Here is a 22,444-nt window from a genome sequence, read left to right as displayed (position 1 = left end):
GCTAGATTTTAAAAGAGCAATTCCAAAAATTCAGCACCCAAAATAGCTTTCTTGGGGGTTAAAGGTTACAAGCAAACAAAAGCATCTGGGGTTAGCACAGAGGAGTCCACAAGCCTTAAAAAATAAACAGAAATAAACCTAATCATGTCTATTTAAACAAGCCCTGTCCAATGATTTCTTCTAGGTATGGAAGATTAATGTTTATACCTGGTTCAAGCCTTACACAGCATTCCTGCTTATAGCATTGCTACTCCCTCTCTCCTTCTCCAGAGAACAACAGACAAAGTGAAAGGTTCATTCCCAATTTTAAAAAGTTTTAACTTCCCATTGGCTCTTTTGGTCAGGTGACCACTTTTTCTTTTTTTCTTTACCTGGGGGACTTTTTAACCCTTTACAGGTGAAGCAAGCAGAGAAAAGACCAAGAAGGATTTTACAGCTAACTGGCTGGCTGGGTGTCCATCAAAGGGCGCTACCCCCCAGCCCCATTTCATTTATCACAAGAGGGTATAAAGGGAACACCTGCACAAACAGTGAGTAGATCCAACCACCAACTAAGGGAGATGAGAACCCAAGCAGTAACTGTGAGTACAGTGTCCAGATGGTGGAGGTTTGTTGAGTATACTGAGGCCAGCCATGTCTGGAGGGGCCTGAGGTACAGCCTTGAGTGTTGTACCATGTAAGTGCTCAAGGCTATGTGACCTAAAAGCCTCATACAATTTCAGGCTGTTGTGATTAGATGACCCTTGAGGTGCGTTATCAGGGATCCGATTGACTGGAAACGTCCCTCTAGGAGGTAAGCTCTGGCCTGAGTAGAGTCAAAAACCACCCCAATGAACTCTGTCCTCTGTGCCGGAGTGACGGTAGATTTCTCTATATTTATCAAAAGGCCTAGGGCCTTGAATGTCGATTGGACGAGTCAAATGTTGGACATTACCTGAGCCCTTGACCGACCCTGGACTGACCCTTGACCAGCCAGTCATCTAGATAAGAGTAGACCTGCACCCCTAACTTCATCAGGAAGGTTGCCACTACTGCCAGACATTTTGTGAACACCTGCGGAGCTGCAGACAGGCTGACTGGGATGACCATGTATAGACAGTGCGAGTGTTTCACTGCAAATCTGAGTTACCTTTTGTGTCCTTGGTATATTGAATTACGAAAATATAGTAGAACCTCAGAGTTATGAACACCAAAGTTATGAACTGACCAGTCAACCACACACCTCATTTGGAACCAGAAGTACGCAATCAGGCAGCAACAGAGACACACACAAAAAAGCAAATACAGTACGGTTCTGTGTTAAATGTAAACTACTAAAAAAAAAAAAGAGAGAGAGAAAGCAGCATTTTAATTCTGCATAGTAAAGTTTCAAAGTTGTATTAAGTCAACGTTCAGTTGTAAACTTTTGAAAGAACAACCATAACATTTTGTTCACAGTTACAAATATTTCAGACTTATGAACAACCTCCATTCCCGGGGTGTTCATAACTCTGAGGTTCTACTGTAGGCGTCTCTTAAATCAAGGGCAGCGTACCAATCCCTGGGATCCAGGGAAGGGATAATGGATGCCAGGGTGACCATGTCGAACTTTATTCTCTTGAGATAGTTGTTGAGCTGTTGTTGATGCAGGTCTAAAATTCATCTGAGACCTCCCTTGGCTTTTAGGATTAGGAAATAATGGGAGTAGAACCCCTTCCCTCTTAAATTCAGTGGAACCTTTTCCACAGCTTCCACCTGAAGGAGAGATTGAACCTCCTGGGCCAGAAGTTCTTCCTGAGAGGAATCCTTGAAGAGGGACGGGGAGGGAAGGTGGGAAGGAAGAGTAGAAATAAACTGGAGGGTTTATCCCACATTCACTGTGCTAAACAGCCAACGGTACGTGGTGATACAGGACCACGCGCTGAAGAAGTGGGAAAGACAGTTTGTAAACAAAGGAGAAACAGGGTCTGGCATCACGGGAACTGGTATGGCATCCTCAAGCATCCTGCCAAAACACCTGCTTAGAACCCCCTGGATGTCTGGGTGAGGCTGGCATTGACGTCGAGGTAGAAGCGGGTAGTCTAACCCCTGCTTCTTTTCCTCTGCAGATCCTGACAGGCAGCCAGAGCAGAGTACTGGATGGCTGTTGGGGCCTGTAGTGCTTCCTTGAAGGCACTGGTGTGTACAATCCAAGGGACTTAAGGGATACCCTGGAGTCTTTTAACCCATGAAGCTTTGCATCAGTCTGTTCTGAAAAGAGCAAAACTTCTTTAAAAGGTAGGTCCTGAAGGGTTTGCTGGACCTCCTGCAGGAGTCCTGAGGACTGCAGCCACGAACTTCTGCACATGGCCACTGCCAAAGTCATGAACCTGGCTGCTGAGTCAGCCACATCCAAAGCAGCTTGCAACAAGATCCTTGCCACTGATTTTCCTTCATCCACCAGCGAGGAGAACTCATACCTAGCCTCTTGAGGGAGCAAGTCCTTGAACTTCTGCATGGAGTCCCACATATTAAAATCAAATCTGCCCAGTAGCACCTCCTGGTTTGCAATTCTGTGTTGTAACCCCGCAGCAGAATACATTTTCCTACCATATCCACTGATTTTGGGGTTGTACCCTGATGACTCTGTCTTTCTCTCTCATTGGCAGCAGATACCACTGGGGATCCAGGGGTGGGGGGCAATGGGTGTACAGGAACTCATAACCCTGTGCAGGAACAGGGTTCAGCCCTTTTAGATGTGGAGGGAAGGGATGTGCGGGTCTACCACAAGGGCTTAACAGGGTCCATAATGGCCTCATTGAGAGGCAAGGCTACTTTTGAAGGGCCCACAGCAGTTAAAATATCAAGTAGGCTTTGTGAGGACACTTTCACTACTTTCACATGTATGCCCAGATTTAAGGCCACCCTCTTTAGCAACTTTTGATGAGCTTTATAGTCATCGGGGGGAGGGGGAGGTGATGCCCCCTCCTGAGACTGCCTCATCATGGGAGGAGGTGGAGGCCAGCACTGGCTATGCAAGCACTTCCTCCCTTTCTGCCTCTGTAGGATCCTGCTGTGCCGGGTCTTGCAGTACAAGACCGGGCTCAGTTCCAGAGTCCAGGCTGGGTGCTGGCTGATGGGATGATGCCGCCCCCCTTTCCAAGGCCACTGAATAGGAGCTCCTGGAATAAGCCCTGGAAACTGGGGGAAAACCCCACATGTTCCAAAAGGGCCACAGGACTGGTGTAGGTCCCCAATGACCTCCTGGCCACGTTCTCGATGGTACTCTCTGCCCATGTCCATGGAAGGGTAGAAATGCCTGAGGGAGTAGCAGGAACGACTCCTCGGACGGGAGGAGTGAGACTCCACCTCCAACTCAAATGACAATGAATCTTTGTCCGGTGACCATGGTGGTGCAGTTCCCACCACTGGCAGAGACTGCTGTTGAGGTGGAGATGTCCACACCGAAGCAAGCATAGCCAGTTTCCCTTTTGACGGCACCCAAAGGCATGGAACCGAACAATGACCTGAACCAATGGCTTCCTTCCTGACTGCTGGTACTGATAACACCAGCTCTTGTACTGCTGGTGATACTGGTACCGACGGCGAGAGAAAGTCTCTGGCAGCAGCCAACGCCTCCAGCGTCGTTGGTACCAAGATAGCGTTGGTACCAAGCTGTGCTGCAGATGTAGATGGCTCATCTGGTACCGGACTCAATGGTGTCTGCGTAGTGCTGGAATTAATGGTGCCGACTTCTGTGGTACCAAGACAGAAGAGTGCCCTGGTTTAGGTTGCACTCTACTCTGATCCCCATGTCTGGCCGTCTTTGGTGACGGGGATTGTTTCCTCTTGGCTGACTGTTTCTTGTGCCTTTTCCTAGGTGCTGGGGACGGTGCTTGGACTCCAGTATGGTAGGAGGAGCACTACTTACCTACACTGAGGCACTCAGTGCTGAGTCCGACTGGTCTGCCTCAGATGGAGGTCTCAGTGCCGCCTCCATGAACAAAAACTTCAGTTTGGCCTCCTGGTCCTTCTTTGTGCAAGGCTTAAAGTCTCTGCAGATCTGGCAACAATCCCCAACGTGAGCTTCTCCCAGGCACTTCAGGCAGCTTGAGTGCATGTCACTAAGGGGCATAGTCTTTTTACAGGAGACACAGGGCTTAAAGCCTGGTGGCGGAGGCATGTCATGGCACCAGGGAACAGACAAAAACTCTGCTAAGACACGAAGTTACAGAACTTCACTAAAACTGACTACAACTATGTACAGATACAAGAAAAGAAGACCACTGAGAGAGCTTGCCAAAGCAAGGATAGCAGTTCCAGCAACTGTCACGGGCAGTAAGAAGGAACTGAGGGGGCACAGGGTTGGCTGGGTGCTTTATACCAGTGCTATAAGCATGTGGCTGCAGAGGGTGCTCGAGCCGCCCTGACAGGTACCACTGAAGGGAAAAAATTCCAGTGACTTTGCTCGGGACACACGCGTACCTCGAGTATAATGCACATAAGCAGTCACTCAAAAAAAGACTAACATTCCTCTGTTCCCAGTGCTTTCGAACCCAGTACTTTTCCAGTGAGGTAACCTGGGCGTCTGTGAGGTTTTGTGCTTGGGGATTAAAGCACACAGCTCTCTAACTTCCACCCAGGGCTCAGGCTCATGCCGTGTGGTGTTGCTGGTTTACTTGCTAATTTAACCCTCTCTATGCCTAATTCTGCCCATGGTGGAAACTCATTGATTTTAAAGGCAAGAGGGGGCCCATTCAATAATCAAGGCTGATCCCCTGCATCCCATGGGCCATCACTAGCAGCAGAGCTACAGAGTATCATGTACAGCTGTGGTTCCCAAACTTTAACAACCTGTGAACCCCTTTCACTAAAATGTCAAGTCTCGTAAACCCCCTCCTAAAAATGAATATTTCCAGGGATTTTCTCCTTTACCTGAGTATAAATTATAAAAGCAGTGATCTTAGAAATATAAAATTTGTTTTTATGACACGCTTATTATACACTATTTATTATTAATTATTATTTATCATTACAGTATTTTTATTACATTATGAAAACGGCAACACTCTTCCAAGATCTCACTTTCGTAGCTTGTATCACTTTGAATAAGCCTGTTATATGACAAGGGTCCTATGTTTCATCAAGGAGTATCAGATGTGAAACAGCATGAAGGTATTTAAGAAGCCAACTCAAAAAGTTCTTTCTACACAAGCATTCAGGTCTTGAGCAGTCCAGGCAAGCAACGCACATTACAACAAAGCTTAAACTTGTTCTTCATAATAATTTTAAAAACAATACTAGCTGCCTATTTAATTTAAAAAACAGCAAAAATTATCCACCTCCCTTTCAATTTCTTATAAGGAGTCTTGAAGTTTAAATCTCCTCAGTGTGATAGATATGCTTGCTTTGATCTGCTTAGCTGTTGGAAATCCAGGGGCTCCAGGCTGCTGGCCCCATACTGCCCGGGGTCCCTAGAGACAGCTCTGTCCGCCATTAGGGAATTTTTTCTTGAGAACCCCCTGTAACATTTCGAGAACCCCCAGGGGTTCACGAACCCCAGTTTGGGAACCACTGATGTACAGAGATGCCCACTATGGATTTAAAGACTCCAAGCGATGGAGAATTCACCACACGGCAAGGCTATCTGTATGGTAACAGCAGCTCCCCTCCACTGTGCACCCAGACAGGCCAGTGGAAAAGAACACAGCTTTGTTCCCTTTCTGGAAGCTTTGCTTCTCTCTAATGTATAATTTATTATTATTATTATTAATAATTTGTATTACTATAGCATCTAGGAGCCCCCATCATGGACCAGAATGGCATTGTGCTAGGTGCTGTATAAACACACAACAGAGATGGTCCATGTCCCAAAGAGTTCACAGTCTAAATACAGAAGGAATAATACTTCTTGTGTGTGTGTATCTTCACATTAGAAATTCAGGTCTCGTCTGAGGCAGTGTGGTCTAGTGGTGAGGGCACTGAACTGAGACTCAGGACACCTGGGTTCTGTTTCTAGCTCAGGCACTGCCTGCTGTATGGCCATGGGCAGGTCTCTTCCCATCTCTGCCCTCTGCTTCTCCTCACACACTGTGAGCTCTATGTTCATGTGCAGTGCCAGACATGACAGGGGCCCCAGTCTCAGTCAGGATCTGTGCAGCACCCAGCACAATGGGTGCTCCAATCTTGTTTGGGGTCTGTGCAGCACCCAGTATGATGGGGGTCCCCCTCTCAGCTGGGACTTCTAAGTGCTAATGTAATAATAACCGTCTAACCTGTTTTTCCAGGAAGACTCTCTGGACAAAGGTAGAACTAGTAGGATGACGACACTAGAGATATGATCATTTACTCATTATTGATATTACGGCAGTACTGAGAGTCCGGTCAATAACTAGCATGTCAATCGACATAACACAGCACTTGCACTATTTGAAAGACTCAGAGGTTTGAAGGCCAGAAGGGCCTGTTCTGATAGTGCAGTCCGACCTCCTGCATGTCCTGGGTAACAGAAACCCACCCAGTGATTTATGCATCCAGCCCAGGTCTGGCGGCTGAGCTGTAGCAGGGCTTTCAGAAAGATGTCCAGTCTTGATGAAGAATCCACTCTGTCCCTAGGTCAGTCCCAATGGTTAATTCCCCTCCCTGTTAAAAATGTGCATTCATTTCTAATCTGAATTTATCCAGCTTCAGCTTCCAGCCATAGGAACTTGTTCTGCCTTTGTCTGTGAGGTCTGCTATCAGAAATCATCTCCCCAGGTTGGTACTTATAGACTGTGACCAAGTTGTCTCTTACCTTATATAGTGTCTCTGGTCAGTAAGGAGCTTTATTCCATTCAGAACACATGTACTCTCTCTCTTCTCTCCACTAGAGAGCCGAAATTAACAAAACAGGATTTTAACCCAGTAAGCATCACTTCTAAGTATCACCAAACCATTTTTAAATAAGGCAACTCACTCAGCTCCTCCCATCCTTATTTTAGAAAGGGGACAAAGATGAGATAATTCTATTACAATGGCTGGTCTAGAAAAGGGAGAACAGGAGCTTCTGTTCTCTCTGTCTCCTGATGCAGGGACAAGGGGACATTTGGTGAGAGTGAAAGGTGGGAGATTCAAAACCAATAAAAGGAAATCCTTTTTCACACCACGTGTTATCAGCCTATGGGATTTACTGCCATGGGGTGGCATTGCAGCTAAGAGCTGAGCACAAATCAAACAGGGATCAGATGCTTATAAAGATATCAAGAATATACCAAGTATGCATTGTAAGTGAGAAAGAATGCCTGCTTGCATTACAAAACTCTGTTTTTTCCAGATCTTTAGTCTGGGTGGACCCCACTCATGGTGCGTTCATGCAGGTGAGACACATATGCACCACGAGCGGGATATACACAGATGAAGACTTGAAAAAGGACAATAATTTTGGCAGGGATACTTAAACTTCCTCGCTCAGGGCTTAAGCCAATCTCTAACTATTAGAGATCAGGGTGAGTCTAAGCCTAGCTTATACTTACAATTTAGGTCAACATAGATACATCATTCAGGGGTGCAAAAAATCTATCACCCTGAGCAATGTAGCTAAATCGACCTAACCCCTGGTGTAGACGCAGCTTGGGCAATAGAGGAATGCTTCCATCAACCTAGCTACTATTGCTCTGGGAGGTGATGTTCCCATAGCAATGGAAAACCCCCTTCCATTGGTGTAGGCTGTGTCTACACTACTACAGTGATGTAGTTATACCATTATAGTCCCTGTAGTGTAGACATGGCCCAGCTGTTTGGGGGCAGACTGTCCCACATGTGCTTACTGTGGGGTTCTTGCATCTTCCCAAACATTGCCTTGCTAGTCCTGTCCACACGCAGTCACTATAGATACATTTTCCTCTGAAGCATTGGGTGTTGGGCACTGTTACAGAGAGGATAGTAAACTAGATGGACCTAAGGCAGAGGTGGGCAAACTACAGCCCGCAGGCCATATCCGACCCGCGGGTCCATCCTGCCCGGCTCTTGAGCTCCCGGCCGGGGAGGCTAGCCCCCGGCCCCTCCCCTGCTGTCCCCACTCCCTCATAGCCTCAGCGCGCTGTGCTGCCAGCTTTCTGGGCAGCAGGGCTGCAAGCTCCTGCCGGGCAGTGCGGTGGCATGGCTGGCTCCGGCCAGGTGGCACGGCTGCCAGTCCTGCTGCTCTGAGTGGCACGGTAAGGGAGCGGGGGGGTTGGATAAGGGGCAGGGAGTCCCGGGGGGGCAGTCAGGGGACAGGGAGCAGGGGGCAGTTGGATGGGGCGGAGGTTCTGGGGGCGGGGCAGTCAGGGGACGGGGAACAGGGGGGTTGGATAAGCATGGGAATCCCAGGGGGCCTGTAAGGGGGCGGGGGTGTGGATCATAGAATCATAGAAACATATAATATCAGGGTTGGAAGGGACCTCAGGAGGTCATCTAGTCCAACCCCCTGCTCAAAGCAGGACCAGTCCCCAACTAAATCATCCCAGCCAGGGCTTTGTCAAGCCTGATCTTGAAAACCTCTAAGGAAGGAGATTCCACCACCTCCCTAGGTAACCCATTCCAGTGCTTCACCACTCTCCTAGTGAAAAAGTTTTCCTAATATCCAACCTAAACCTTCCCCACTGCAACTTGAGACCATTACTCCTTGTTCTTTCATCTGGTACCACTGAGAACTGTCTAGACCCATCCTCTTTGGAACCCCCCTTCAGGTAGTTGAAAGCAGCTATCAAATCCCCCCTCATTCTTCTCTTCTGCAGACTAAACAATCCCAGTTCCCTCAGTCTCTCCTCATAAGTCATGTGCTCCAGCCCCCTAGTCATTTTTGTTGCCCTTTGTTGGACTCTTTCCAATTTTTCCATATCCTTCTTGTAGTGTGGGACCCAAAACTGGACACGGTACTCCAGATGAGGCCTCATCAATGTTGAATAGAGGGGAACGATCACGTTCCTCAATCTGCTGGCAGTGCCCCTACTTATACAGCCCAAAATGCCGTTAGCCTTCTTGGCAACAAGGGCACACTGTTGATTCATATCCAGCTTCTCATCCACTGTAACCCTTAGGTCCTTTTCTGCAGAACTGCTGCCTAGCCATTTGGTCCCTAGTCTGTAGCAGTGCATGGGATTCTTCCATCCTAAATGCAGGACTCTGCACTTGTCCTTGTTGAACCTCATCAGATTTCTTTTGGCCCAATCCTCTAATTTGTCTAGGTCCCTCTGTATCCTATCCCTACCCTCCAGCGTATCTACCATTCCTCCCGGTTTCGTGTCATCTGCAAACTTGCTGAGGGTGCAGTCCATGCCATTCTCCAGATCATCAATGAAGATATTGAACAAAACCGGCCCCAGGTCCGACCCTTGGGGCACTCCGCTTGATACTGGCTGCCAACTAGATATGGAGCCATTGATCACTACCTGTTAAGCCAGACGATCTAGCCAGCTTTCTATCCACCTTATAGTCCATTCATCCAGCCCATACTTCTTTAACTTGCTGGCAAGAATACTGTGGGAGACCGTATCAAAAACTTTGCTAAAGTCAAGGAATAACACATCCACTGCTTTCTCCTCATCCACAGAGCCGGTTATCCTGTCATAGAAGGCAATTAGGTTAGTCAGGAATGACTTGCCCTTGGTGAATCCATGCAGACTGTTCCTGATCACTTTTGTCTCCTCTAAGTGCTTCAGAATTGATTCATCGAGGACCTGCTCCATAATTTTTCCAGGGACTGAGGTGAGGCTGACTGGCCTGTAGTTCCCTGGATCCTCCTTCTTTCCTTTTTCAAAGATGGGCACTTTCCAGTCTTCCGGGACCTCCTTGATCGCCATGAGTTTTCAAAGATAATGGCCAATGGCTCTAAATCACATCCGCCAACTCCTTTAGCACTCTCGGATGCAGCACATCCGGCCCCATGGACTTGTGCTCGTCCAGCTTTTCTAAATCGTCCCGAACCACTTCTTTCTCCACAGAGGGCTGGTCACCTCCTCCCCACGTTGTGCTGCCCAGTGCAGTAGTCTGGGAGCTGACCTTGTTCGAGAAGACAGAGGCAAAAAAAGCACTGAGTTCATTAGCTTTTTCCACATCCTCTGTCACTAGGTTGCTTCCTGCATTCAGTAAGGGGCCCACACTTTCCTTGGCTTTCTTCTTGTTGCTATCATACCTGAAGAAACCCTTCTTGTTACTCTTAACATCTCTTGCTAGCTGCAACTCCAAGTGTGATTTGCCTTCCTGATTTCACTCCTGCATGCCTGAGCAATATTTTTATACTCCTCCCTGGTCATTTGTCCAATCTTCAACTTCTTGTAAGCTTCTTTTTTGTGTTTAAGATCAGCAAAGATTTCACTGTTAAGCCAAGCTGGTCACCTGCCATATTTACTATTCTTTCTACACATCGGGATGGTTTGTTCCCGCAACCTCAATAAGGATTCTTTAAAATACAGCCAGCTCTCCTGGACTCCTTTCCCCCCTCATGTTATTCTCCCAGGGGATCCTGCCCATCAGTTCCCTGAGGGAGTCAAAGTCTGCTTTTCTGAAGTCCAGGGTCCGTATTCTGCTGCTTTCCTTTCTTCCTTGTGTCAGGATCCTGAACTCGACCATTTCAGGATAGGATAGGGGTCGGGGCAGTCAGGGGATGGGGGGGGGGGGTTTGGATAGGGGGTGGGGTCCCGGGGGGGGCGGTGAGGGGTAGGGGGTCCTGGGGGGTGGTGGTCAGGAGACAATGAGCAGGGGGGTTGGATGGGTTGGAGGTTCTGAGGGGGGCAGTCAGGGGGCAGGAAGTGGGAGGAGGTGGACAGGAGGCAGGGGCCAGGCTGTTTGAGGAGGCCCAGCCTTCCCTACCTGGCCCTCCATAGTTTTGGAACCCCAATATGACCCTCAGGCCAAAAAGTTTGCCTACCCCTGACCTAAGGTCTGATCCAGTCTGGCAACGCCTATGAGTGCTGGCCTGTGTGAAGTGCCCAGGTAGCCCCGTCTCGTAAATACTCGACCACCTGTCACATGGGCATTCCAATCACTCGCTTACTCACCAGTACGTTTCCGCAGACACAGCACCATTCACATTCACACAGTAATGGAATCTGATCTGCAAATCAACAAGGAATCAAGAGAGTCAGGATGTCATGCTGGGCACTGCACAGATCCCAGCTGAAACTGGGGCCCTTCCGGGCTGGCCTCTGCACAGACTGCAACTGAGATCAGGGCCCCCATCATGCCGGGCACCACACAGACCCTGACTGAGATTAGGACCCCTGTCGTGTTGCCCACTGCTCTGCCCACTCACCTGACTGGCATGCTAAGCACAGACAAGGTTGGGTGTTCCCTAGCTGTGTGGGCTTCAGCAATATGAGTTGTCTACACAGGGAAGCAAAAGCATTCCTCAGGCACCCTTGCTGCCCTGTGTGAGCATGTGGAACCCTGCACGTCTTAGACCAGCGCCAAGCAGGGCCAGGCAGCCTATCGCATACCCGCCACTTCCCATTGCCTTCTTGCACCCAGGCCTCATGGAGAGGTTTATGAGTCTGCTACAGCCTTTTGGCACTAGGAACTGGATCCTTCAGCTCAAGAAGCTGTGGTTCAGTTCCTGCTTGCAAATCTCAAAGCACAGGATTCAATTCCTGCTGCTGCAAGCCCAACTAGGGAAGGGCAAGAGATCTCTGTTTGAGGGAAGGAGAACCTAGGAGAGGGCTGGTGCCAGTCACAAAAACTGGGGTAAACACCTGTGCAAAAGAGAGGAGACTAGTGCAGAGGCCCAGTAGATAAGCTGGGGGTACTGTTGTCTGGGAAAAGGTAATGCCATGGAAGAGGATAATGATGGGCTATAATACAAGATCTTGTAGGAGGATTCATCCCAACAAAGTAATGAACAACAATTAAACCAGCTGAAATGACAAAGCCAAAGGGGTGTTGCCCAATAGATAGGCACTGGGGCAAGTTCTGTGGGAGTAATTGTGTAGGAGCTGATGGAGCTGTGCCAGGGAATGTACATTGGCCCAGGGATTACATGTATGCTGCAAGGAGTAATTAAAACAGGCCCTGATTGTTGGGTGGGGAGAAGGGAGCTACCTGTGCTCTGGGGCTGTGCAGCCCGGCCCCCGGAAGTTAAGAGTAACCCCAGGGCTGCTCTGCTTCCTGGAATACCCATTGTACAATGTGGTGCAGTCACATCCCCACTACCCCGGGGGGTTGGGCCGAAGGTGAACCCTCATGCCAGTCGGGAGGCCTTTTGCTCAGAGGGGACTTTCAGGGGAATGTTTCCCCCCAGGGCAGCGCAAAGGGGCCTTAGAGTCACTGAAAACCAAGTGCTGTTACCTTTGAGTGCACCATGCTGATCTTGTGCATGAACTGTTTTACTGCCAGACAGTCCGTCATCAGAACCCCAGGCCTTTCATGGAGCTGAGAATAAAATAAAGAAGCTGCTTTTCCATGCCCTAAAATACAGCCGTGGCTTTGACTACTGCTTGCAAGGTCGCTGCAAAACCCCTAGGGACAGAAACAGGAGCACCTCACGGGAGAACAGAAATAAGTGGGACGTCATCATTGGCGGGCAAAATAAGCTTCCTAACTAATAATAGGGCTCAATTCTCCCTGTGTCTGAGCTCTGTGGGACCAGGCCGGCACTGAGTCAGGGAACCATAATCAGCAAATTGATCCAGAGCCAGCCCAGCCCCAGCATCAGTTAGAGCCACCAAGAGACAGATAGGTCTATCATATGCCAGTGGTTTGTCAGCATAATGCCACTCAGCTCCATGGTGTCTCTAGCCTGCTCCCGATGCCAGGGTTGGCTGGCATGGTGATGGCTTGGTTTATGCTGACAGAGTTATGGCCAGAATCCGTCCACCTCAACAGCACAAAGGGGCTGGATCAGGAACTAGAATCTGGCCCTTAGTCTTGAATTCGGTGTCTTCAAGAGCAACCAAGACTATGCTAGAAAGAGCCACGTACATGTGAGTGCCTGAAGTCGGGTACTCATGGCCTGATTTGTGTGCACCCACAACTCCCACCAATGACAGCAGAATGCCACAAGAAATCAGTCCGCTCTATTTATATTTAGGGACCTAAATAAATGGCCTAGATTCCAGAACAGCTGCGCTCCGGCGCCTTGGGACTTTGGAGCGGTTGGTTGTAGGGTGTATTGTAGGGGTCCCAGTCCCCATCCTTGCTCCATTGTCACACAGTCATCAGCCTGAGATTACCTCTGCTAGAAAGTGATTATTTGTTTCAGGAAAGATGTTATTTGTACTATGGTAACACTGTGAGGGCCCAACTGAGATCGGCGGCCCACTACTCCAGGCCCTGAAGATAATCTCAACAGAGATCGTTGTTGGGGTCTGTGTGGTGCCCAGCCCGATGGGGACCTCGATCTTGGTTGGGGTCTGTAGGTGTTACCTTAATACAAATACTTGGTTCATCTTTAATCTCTGGGGGCCCAATCCTGCAGGGTGTGGCATACTATCAAATTCCACTAGAGTCAAGCCAAGGGTATTCGGCGTCTCCCAGGAGGCGCTCAGCACCTAGCAAGGTCAGGCCCCAAGTTGGGTGCCATGTGATACTTGCAAGTCACTTTGAGAAATATGACCAGGTGAGCAGGAAAGTCAAACCTCGAAGGCCAGCTGGAGTGCGGTAGAATCCAGGGGTTCATGGCTACATCCACCTGCTGTCCAAGGCCTGGTCCAGGGCACAGAGAGCTCAGCCAGCATCCTATCCATTTCTGCATAAGGGAGAGATTCTGGGTCACATATGCCCGAACAAACTAGTTCAATCTGAAAATTCATGCTACTGAAGCCAATTAAAACACTGGCTCCCATAGAGGCAGAGTGGTGCTTTAGTGAGTACGGCACGAGCCAAGACTCCTGGGTTCTATTTCCAGCTGTCACTGTCTTTCTGTATGACCTTGGGCTTGCCCCTCTCAGTGCTTCTGTTTCCCCTCACACCCTGTGTCTGTTCAGCCTATGAGCTCTTTGGGACAGGGCCTTTCTCTCATTAGGTGTCTGTGCAGCACCCAGCCCAATGGAGCCCCATTGTACTGGGAGCGCCACAGACACACAGTGACAGATAGTCCTTGCCTGGAAAAGCTTGCAAGCTAATTTGACACATGGTGGGTGGGGACACAGAGAGGGGAACAGACTTGCCCAGGGTCACACCGCAGGTTGGTAACAGAACCCAGGTGTCCTGATGCCCAATCTTGTGCCCTATGAACACCGAGATCTCACTGCAGATAAATTAGGAATAGAGACGCTTTAGCTTCAGGGCACAAGCAAACCTCTAAAGTAGGGTTTCTCAACCCATGGGTCACAACACAAAACTGGGTCACCAGAACGCAACAAAGAGTTGCGGGGCTAGCTGGGCTCAGCTCCCCACGCTGGGCATTGCGACCTGATGCACAGGATCACCACGCTGCTCAGGTTGGCCCAGCCACTCCTCCGTTATGATGATGGGGGGACCTGCTGGCCAGGCCAAATTTAAGTGAGTGCTGCTGCGATCCCAGGTGCCAGATTGCAATGCCATTCACACAAATTTGGGCTGGCCAGATGTGGGGCCAGGCCAAACCTGAGCAGCACTGTGACCCTGGCGGTTACAAAGCCAAGAGGAGGAAGCTAAGTCCAGCCAGCTCTGTATGTCAGGAGCTGGGAGGGAGCAGCTGATGTCCTGTTCTCTGGTAAGTACCAGCCCCACTATGAACTCCCACCCTGCAGTTGGGCTACACCCCATCTTTCTTACTCCCTGTTCTGCCCATCAACCCAGATGTACCTCTCCCACATAGCAGGGCAAATCCTCATCTGTCATATCACTCATTCTGGCCCCCATCCCCCCAGATCTTCCCCCAGTGCACCCCAAGCCCCTTCTGTCCCCAAATTCCCTACCTCTTTACCCTTGCATTCTATGCCCAGGCTCTCCAAAACCCCAACTTCTTCCTCACTACACCCCCAGGCTTCCCCATTTCACCTCCAGGCCCCCAAATTCCCCACACCCTCTTTCCCTCATGGGCTGTGGGGAGGCAGTATGTGTTTGAAGTGGGGGGGGGGTCTCAGCTCACTGCCCCTCCTGCCTAGTTGCCAGTGAGGGCATCTTGGAAGGTGTCTGGGTCATGACAGGCCACAAAGTTTTACAAATGGGTCCTGAGCAGTTGAGAACCAGTACTCTAGGTGATTAAACTTTCCCTATGGACAGGTGACTCCAGAACAGCTCATTTTGTGGTTCCTCACACCATACCCTGAAGCATGTGGTAGGGGGCCACAGAGACATAAAACCGAAAGGACGTTGGTCTGATCCAATCTGGCAGTCCCATTGTCCCTTCTGTAATGCTCCCATTGAGTGCGAAAAGCCATGATTTCACCAGCAAGGAAGGGGTTAATTCCCACTGAGGGCTCTTGATTTAGCCAAACAAGATCCAATGGCTGGGAGTTGCAGTCAGCAGAACTCAGAGTACAAAGAAGGAACATATTTTAACAGGGAGGAGGATCAGCCGCTAGAACAGCTTCCCCAGGATCCGCCACAGGTCTATGGAAACAGATTTGAGGGTTTGTTTGTTTTTACCTTTCCAGATCTGTTCATTGAGGCGTTTAGAGCAAAAATTGCCTGCTGCAGCAACTGTAGGAAGAAAATTCAAGGCAAGTGTTAAACCCAAAGGAACAACACAGACACCGCAGAGTCCTCATTATGTTTCACTCTACTCACTAGTGGTCGTGCACCGGAGCTGGCTTGCGCCACGCGTAGAATCTCTGAGATCAATGGAAACCAGCACTATCCCTTCCAGGGCTAATCCTTTCAGCTGCCTTTCTTCCTCACTCTTAAGGCAAATGATGAGATATTCTAAAATCTGAAATGGTAGGGACTGTGAGAAAGTGATTGGCCCCTCTGGGAAAGCACGAGAACAGGACCCGACCCCAGAGAAGTGCAGCTCATCTCTGAAAAGCAGCAAAGCAAAAACGCCCATTGAGATGCTGAGTCAGAGCTGCTGAACATAGGGACATAGGGCTGGCAGAATTGAAAACCGTGTTAAAATTGTCCTTTATCACTTTAAACTTTTAGGGGGGTTCCTGGTCTTGCTTCCAGACAAGGGACTCTGTAGGGAAGCATATGATCTGGGCCTAGTGCAAACTGAGGGCATGGCTACATTTGCAGATGTAGAGCGCTTTGAGTTAAACCAGCCTTCGTAGAGCGCAGTAAGGAAAGCGCTGCAATCTATCCACACTGACAGCTACAAGCGCACTGGAGTGGCCACATTAGCAGCTCTTACAACGGCCACAGAGAGCAGTGCATTGTGGCAGCTACCCCAGCATGCAAGTGGCTGCAACGTGCTTTTCAAATGCGGGGCTGGGGGTGGGGTGGAGTGTGACAGGGAGTGTGTTGTGTGTATGTGGAGCGAAAGAGAGTGGGTTTTTGGGGGGCTGAGAGCATATCAGCATGCTGTCTTGTAAGTTCAGACAGCAGCAGACCCCCCTTCCCCCCGCCTCTCTCTCTCACACACAGCATTCCACAGTAGTGGTTGCTTTGTCTCAGAACAGATAAGCGCTGGCTGTCAGAAACAGAGCTTTCAACAGCGCATTCCTGCAGCGATTCCAAAACAATGAGAAGAGTGGCCACTTGACTTAAGGGGATTATGGGACGTTTCCGGAGGCTGATCAGAGCGCAGTAATGCAACACCTCGTTCACACTGACACCCAGGTGTTTCAGCCAAGGTGTTTTAGCCAAGGTACAACAAGCATTAATCTTCTCGCTGAGGTGGAGTACCAGGAACGCTGTAGCCGTGGAGTCAGAGTGCTCTACGTGCCTTGCCAGTGTGGACAGGTAGTAAGCTAGGGCACCCGGGGCTGCTTTAATGCCCTCTAACTCGCAAGTGTAGCCAAGCCCTAAGAAATAGCGTAGTGTGATGCAATCTTCCAGCAAGAGTATTTATGGTTGTGACTAACTTCCCTGTGTGTATGCCAGAAACATAACAGCAGGGAGCTCCTGGGTTACTGAGTCCAGTCCCTGCAGGCAACTCCGTCCCAGAATCCATGTTAGAACTGAGTGGTTGGCCCCACTCCTTCTGTTAGAAGGCCGTTCCAGACCCTCACTCCTCTGACGGTTAGAAACCTTCTTCTCTTTTCCAGCCAACATTGATTCCTGGCCAGTTTATCTCCATTTGTTCTTGTGCTAATGCTGTCCTTGAGCTTCAGCAGCTCTTCTCCCTCCCTGGGCCCCGCCCACCAATGTATTCAGAGAGAGCAATCAGATCCCCTTTCAGCCTTTGTTTTGCCAGGCTAGAAAAACCAGCTCTTAAGTTTCCGCTCATAAGACAGGCTCTCCGTTCCTCTGATCCATGCGGAGTTGAATGACCATTGCTATAAGTCTCACTGTAGCACCTCCAGGCCCCAGTGGAGAGCAGAGCCCAGTTGTGCTAGGCACTGTACAAACACACACTAAGGTCCTGCCTGCACACAAAAGTTGCCCTGCTTTAACTCTCTTGGTCTGGTTAAAGCATTACAACCTGCCTAGTGTGGATGCAGCCAGCCAGGGTAAATGTGTTTATACCAAGATAGCTCACAAGGGGAATAAGCTATAACGAGATAAAGCACCTTTATCCCAATATAACTGCATTGCAGTAGGGGCTGTCCTAGTATAATTATACTGGTAAAAAAGCCCACCCCTGACCAAAATAATTATACTGATACAATAAATGTATGTGTGGAGCAGGCCTACAGGCCAAGCCTCCAAGCGCTCAGTCTAAATAGACACAGGGTGGGAGGGGAAATAGGGACACCAAGAAGGGAGTGAACTTGGCCAAGGTCAGTGGCAGAGCTGGGAATAGAACCCAGAAGTCCTGACTCCCAGCCTTCCCCTGCTCTAACCCACTAGACCCCATTCCTCACCCAGAGCCTGGCCTAGAAGCCAGGAGTCCTGGCTGCCAGTCTGTGCCCTAGCCAGAGGGCCATGCTGCCTTCTGCTATTGACTTTCAACATCTTATTCCTTCACAAACATGTCCTGTTCCTTTTCGATGCTAGGGCCACACGTAGGGTTGTAAACCCCTTGGGGCAGGGACTGAGCCATGCACTGCCTGTGGCATTACAGACCAATGCTGCATGCCCATAATCCTGTAGATGGGCTGGGAAATCAGTCACACACCAATCCACACAGGACTGGGAAAGGGAGAAAGTCCTTATTAACAAACAAAAGTTCTCTGTCACACAATAGGCAGCTGGGGGGAAAAATACAGGCCAAGCTCATTGAGTAGAAGACTCCTCTCTTCCCCTGCCCCCACCCCAGACTCTGCTGCTGTATAATCCCCTGCAGCAGGATGGAAAGTAGATTAAGATCTCTCATGGCAGGTCCCCCTCTGCCAGTGTCACAAACAATTTCCCTCTTTGGGCAGATGCCACAGCCAGCAGGAGGTTGCAAAACACGCACCTTGATTCGACTGGATCTGCCATACTAACCCCTTGGCAACTGGCTCAGCCTGGAAGGGCCAGTTCTTGAGCCTTTAAACATGGAAGGATGTAGGGTTTGAGCTGTGGGGGGCCACACAGGGTTTCAGAGCTGAAGGCCTGGAGTTTGGGGAGCTGTGTTGTGAGGAAGGAGTCTATCTCAGCTGGCGCTGCACTGGGGTAACACTATGGCAGAGTTCATGTGATCATGGTAGTCTCAATAACTATAACAGCCTCCCTCTCACCCACCTCATCGGGAAGATCTGGTGCTGCCTATCCTTGGTTCAATCTCTGCTGGTTACCTGTAAGAGGCCACAGTTTCATAACCTCCTCTACCCCCACTGGGCCTCTCTTTCCCCTTCGACAACCTCTTAGATTTCCAATCCTGGGAAAACATTCCTACTGAGGTCGATGGAGCCAGAGAAAGGAATGTGGACAGGGGTGAATCCTTGCAGAGAGGTGGGAAAGCAGCTTTACAACCACTGACCTGTTGACATCCTTTAGGCCAGGGGTCGGCAACCTTTCAGAAGTGGTATGCCGAGTCTTCATTTATTCACTCTAATTTAAAAGCATGCCAGTAATACATTTTAACGTTTTTAGAAGGTCTCTTTCTATAAGTCTTTAATATATAACTAAACTATTGTTGCATGTAAACGAAATAAGGTTTTTAAAATGTTTAAGAAGCTTCATTTAAAATTAAATTAAAATGCAGAGCCCCCGGACGGTTGGCCAGGACCTGGGCAGTGTGAGTGCCACTGAAAATCAGCTCGTGTGCCGCCTTTGGCACGTGTGCCATAGGTTGCCTACCCCTGCTCTAGGCCTTACTTAGGGAGAAGGGCTGGGAACTCAGAAAGGGATCTCCCGCTGCTCAGAAAGGAGGAAGACAGACAGCAGCTGTTTCCTGGGCTCTCATTAGAGACCTCAGGATGGGCACGTAATAAACTGTGGCCACATGCACATAGACACCACAGTGATCGGACCCAGATGCTCAGTTGCAAAAGCAGAGGCTCCCTGGAACTAGCTCATCCAGCTCTGAGCAGGCTATTCCAGTTGCTGCTTGAGGCATGACTGCACACACACAGGCTGAGCCAGTGCAGCGTACGTGTATCCGCGGGCACACGGATCTGTAGATCCTAGGAGAGAGAACACAGCACTAGCAGCCTATTGCTACAGCCCTCCTCATTATAGTATCTCAACCATTAATGGATTTGATCTTCCCCCACCTTTGGGAGGCAGGAAGATATCCTCTCCATTTTACAGAGGAGGAAGCAAGGCACAAAAGTCGCATATGGCATCCACAGCTAAGCCAGGAACTGAACCCAGACCTAAGCCAGTGCTATTTACTGAACACTTTTCCTAGCTGCAGAGGCACCCCCTCTGCTATATGCATCCAACTCCATATGACACTGCTAGCCTGCATAGCAGTATCTCATAGATTGCAGGTACTTGCTAAAGCCCTGGATAGTCCATGAAAGAGCATCATTCCTACCTCTCCACCTGCAAAGGCCCATGCAGCATGAACACACACATGCACATGTGGACACACAGTTGTTAATGCAGGAAACTTACACCTCACTTTCATGATTCTGCATTTCTGAGGCTCATAACTTACAAGAGAATCAGGGAAAGAAAACTACAGGCTCTTTATTTCAGGAAAGAAACATGGACCAGTGGCTCAGGCACAGGCCTAGGACTTAGGACACCAGGGTTACATCAGAAGGGATACATCAGAAGAAGGAAGCTTGCTAATCAACCAGTGGAGCCACTGGATGATCGAGATGCTAAAGGAGCATTCAAGGATGATAAGGCCATTGTGGAGAAACTAAATGAATTCTTTGCTTCGGTCTTCATGGCTGAGCTTGTGAGGGAAATCCCCAAACCTGAGCAATTCTTTTTAGGTGACAAATCTGAGGAACTGTCCCAGATTGAGGTGTCATTAGAGGAGGTTTTGGAACAAACTGATAAACTAAACAGTGATAAGTCACCAGGACCAGATGGTATTCACCCAAGAGTTCTGAAGGAACTCAACTGTGAAATTGCAGAACTACTAATTGTAGTCTGTAACCTATCATTTAAATCAGCTTCTGTACCAAATGACTGGAGGATAGCTAATATGATGCCAATTTTTAAAAAGGCTCCAGAGGTGATCCTGTAATTACAGGCCAGTAAGCCTGACTTCAGTACCGGGGAAACTGGTTGAAACTATAATAAAAACAAAACGGTCAGACACATAGATGAACATAATTTGTTGGGGAAGAGTCAACATGGTTTTTGTAAAGGGAAATCATGCCTCACCAATCTACTAGAATTCTTTGAGGCGCTCAACAAGTATGTGGACAAGGAGGATCCAGTGGATATAGTGTACTTAGATTTTCAGAAAGCCTTTGACAAGGTCCCTCATGAAAGGCTCTTAAGCGATGTAAACTGCCATGGGATAAGAGGGAAGGTCCTCTCATGAATTGGTAACTGGTTAAAAGATAGGAAACAAAGGTTAGGAATAAATAGTCAGTTTTCAGAGCTATAGTGGTGTCCCCTAGGGGTCTGTACTGGGACCATTCAACATATTCATAAATGATCTGGAAAAAGGGATAAACAGTGAGGTGGCAAAATTTGCAGACGATACAAAACTAATCAAGCTAGTTAAGTCCCAGTCAGACTGCGAAGAGCTATAAAATGATCTCTCAAAACCGGGTGACTAGGCCACAAAACGGCAGATGAAATTCAATGTTGATAAATGCAAAGTAATGCACATTGGAAAACATAATCCCAACTATACATATAAAATGATGGGGTCTAAATTAGCTGTTAGCACTCAAGAAAGGGATCTAGGAGTCATTATGGATAGTTCTCTGAAAGCATCCACTCAATGTGCAGCGGCAGTCAAAAAAGTGAACAGAATGTTTGGAATCATTAGGAAAGGGATAGATAATAAGACAGAAAATATCATATTGCCTCTATATAAATCGATGGTATGCCCGCATCTTGAATACTGCATGCAGATGTAGTTGCCCCATCTCAAAAAAGATAAATTGGAATTGGAAAAGGTTCAGAAAAGGGCAACAAAAATTATTAGGGGTATGGAATGGCTTCCGTATGAGGAGAGATTAATAATACTGGGACTTTTCAGCTTGGAAAAGAGACAACTAGAGGGGGATATGATTGAGGTCTCTAAAATCATGACTGGTGTGGAGAAAGTACATAAGGAAGTGTTATTTACTCCGTCACATAACACAAGAACTAGGGGTCACCAAATGAAATTAATAGGCAGCAAGTTTAAAACAAACAAAAGGAAGTATTTCATTACACAATGCACAGTCAGTCTGGAACTCTTTGCCAGAGGATGCTGTGAAGGCCAAAACTATAACAGGGTTCAAAAAAGAACTAGCTAAGTTCATGGAGGATAGTTCCATCAATGGCTATTAGCCATGAAGGGCTGGGATAGTGTCCCTAACCTCTGTTTGTGAGAAGCTGGGAATGGGCAACAGGGGATGGATCACTTGATGATTACCTGTTCTGTTCATTCCCTCTGTGGCACCTGGCATTGGCCATTGTCGGAAGACAGGATGCTGGGCTAGATGGACCATTGGTCTGACCCAGTATGGCTGCTCTTATGTTCTTATGTTACCCCAGCTCTGCTGCTGACTGTGGGCAAGTTCACACTTGATGCTTGTTTCCTCTCCTATCTGTTGTCCTTCTAGACTGTAAACTCTTTAGGGGTAAGGACTCTCTCTCTCTCACTAAACGGCTATACAATGCCTAGCCCAATGGTGTCCTGATCTCAGCTGGGACTTCTAAGAGGTACTGTGATGTTAATAATAATAAACTGGGGAGTTTTCTATGTCCCTTGTTGTTTTGCGGAGCTGTTGCAACAGCACAGTCCTCCATTGTGGAAGCTGCCACCTTTACATCAGCCTCAGGATGAGCGTTATGGCCTATCCAGGACTCTGTAATGTTTGTTTTACTAATGATCTCGGATGCCTCAATGTTTGACATGATGAGTTTAAGACACCTGATTTTTCAGAAAGCCCTGAGCACGTCTCTAGATGGCTAAGCTAGTTGTACAGCTCCATCACCAGAATATCTGAGCACATTG

General features: G+C 48.6%; 1 protein-coding gene across 1 annotated transcript in view; it reads right to left on the bottom strand.

The window, feature by feature from the left end:
- The window catches only part of TOP6BL (TOP6B like initiator of meiotic double strand breaks), a 53,425-nt gene that overhangs the window by 29,276 nt on the left and 1,705 nt on the right, over window positions 1-22,444 (bottom strand). Inside the window, exons 2-7 of the mRNA XM_074958062.1 lie at window positions 15,622-15,763; window positions 15,481-15,534; window positions 13,545-13,654; window positions 12,256-12,339; window positions 10,974-11,029; window positions 6,752-6,823 (exon numbers count right to left, since the gene is read on the bottom strand). Of these exons, the coding sequence (XP_074814163.1) occupies window positions 6,752-6,823; window positions 10,974-11,029; window positions 12,256-12,339; window positions 13,545-13,654; window positions 15,481-15,534; window positions 15,622-15,763 (518 nt within the window). The remainder of the gene's footprint in view (window positions 1-6,751; window positions 6,824-10,973; window positions 11,030-12,255; window positions 12,340-13,544; window positions 13,655-15,480; window positions 15,535-15,621; window positions 15,764-22,444) is intronic.

This window comes from Natator depressus, chromosome 7 (genome assembly GCF_965152275.1).
Source record: "Natator depressus isolate rNatDep1 chromosome 7, rNatDep2.hap1, whole genome shotgun sequence".
Taxonomy (NCBI): Eukaryota; Metazoa; Chordata; order Testudines; family Cheloniidae; genus Natator; species Natator depressus.
The sequence above is the reverse complement of the archived record's forward strand: the minus strand, read 5'-3'. Positions and strand labels throughout refer to the sequence as shown.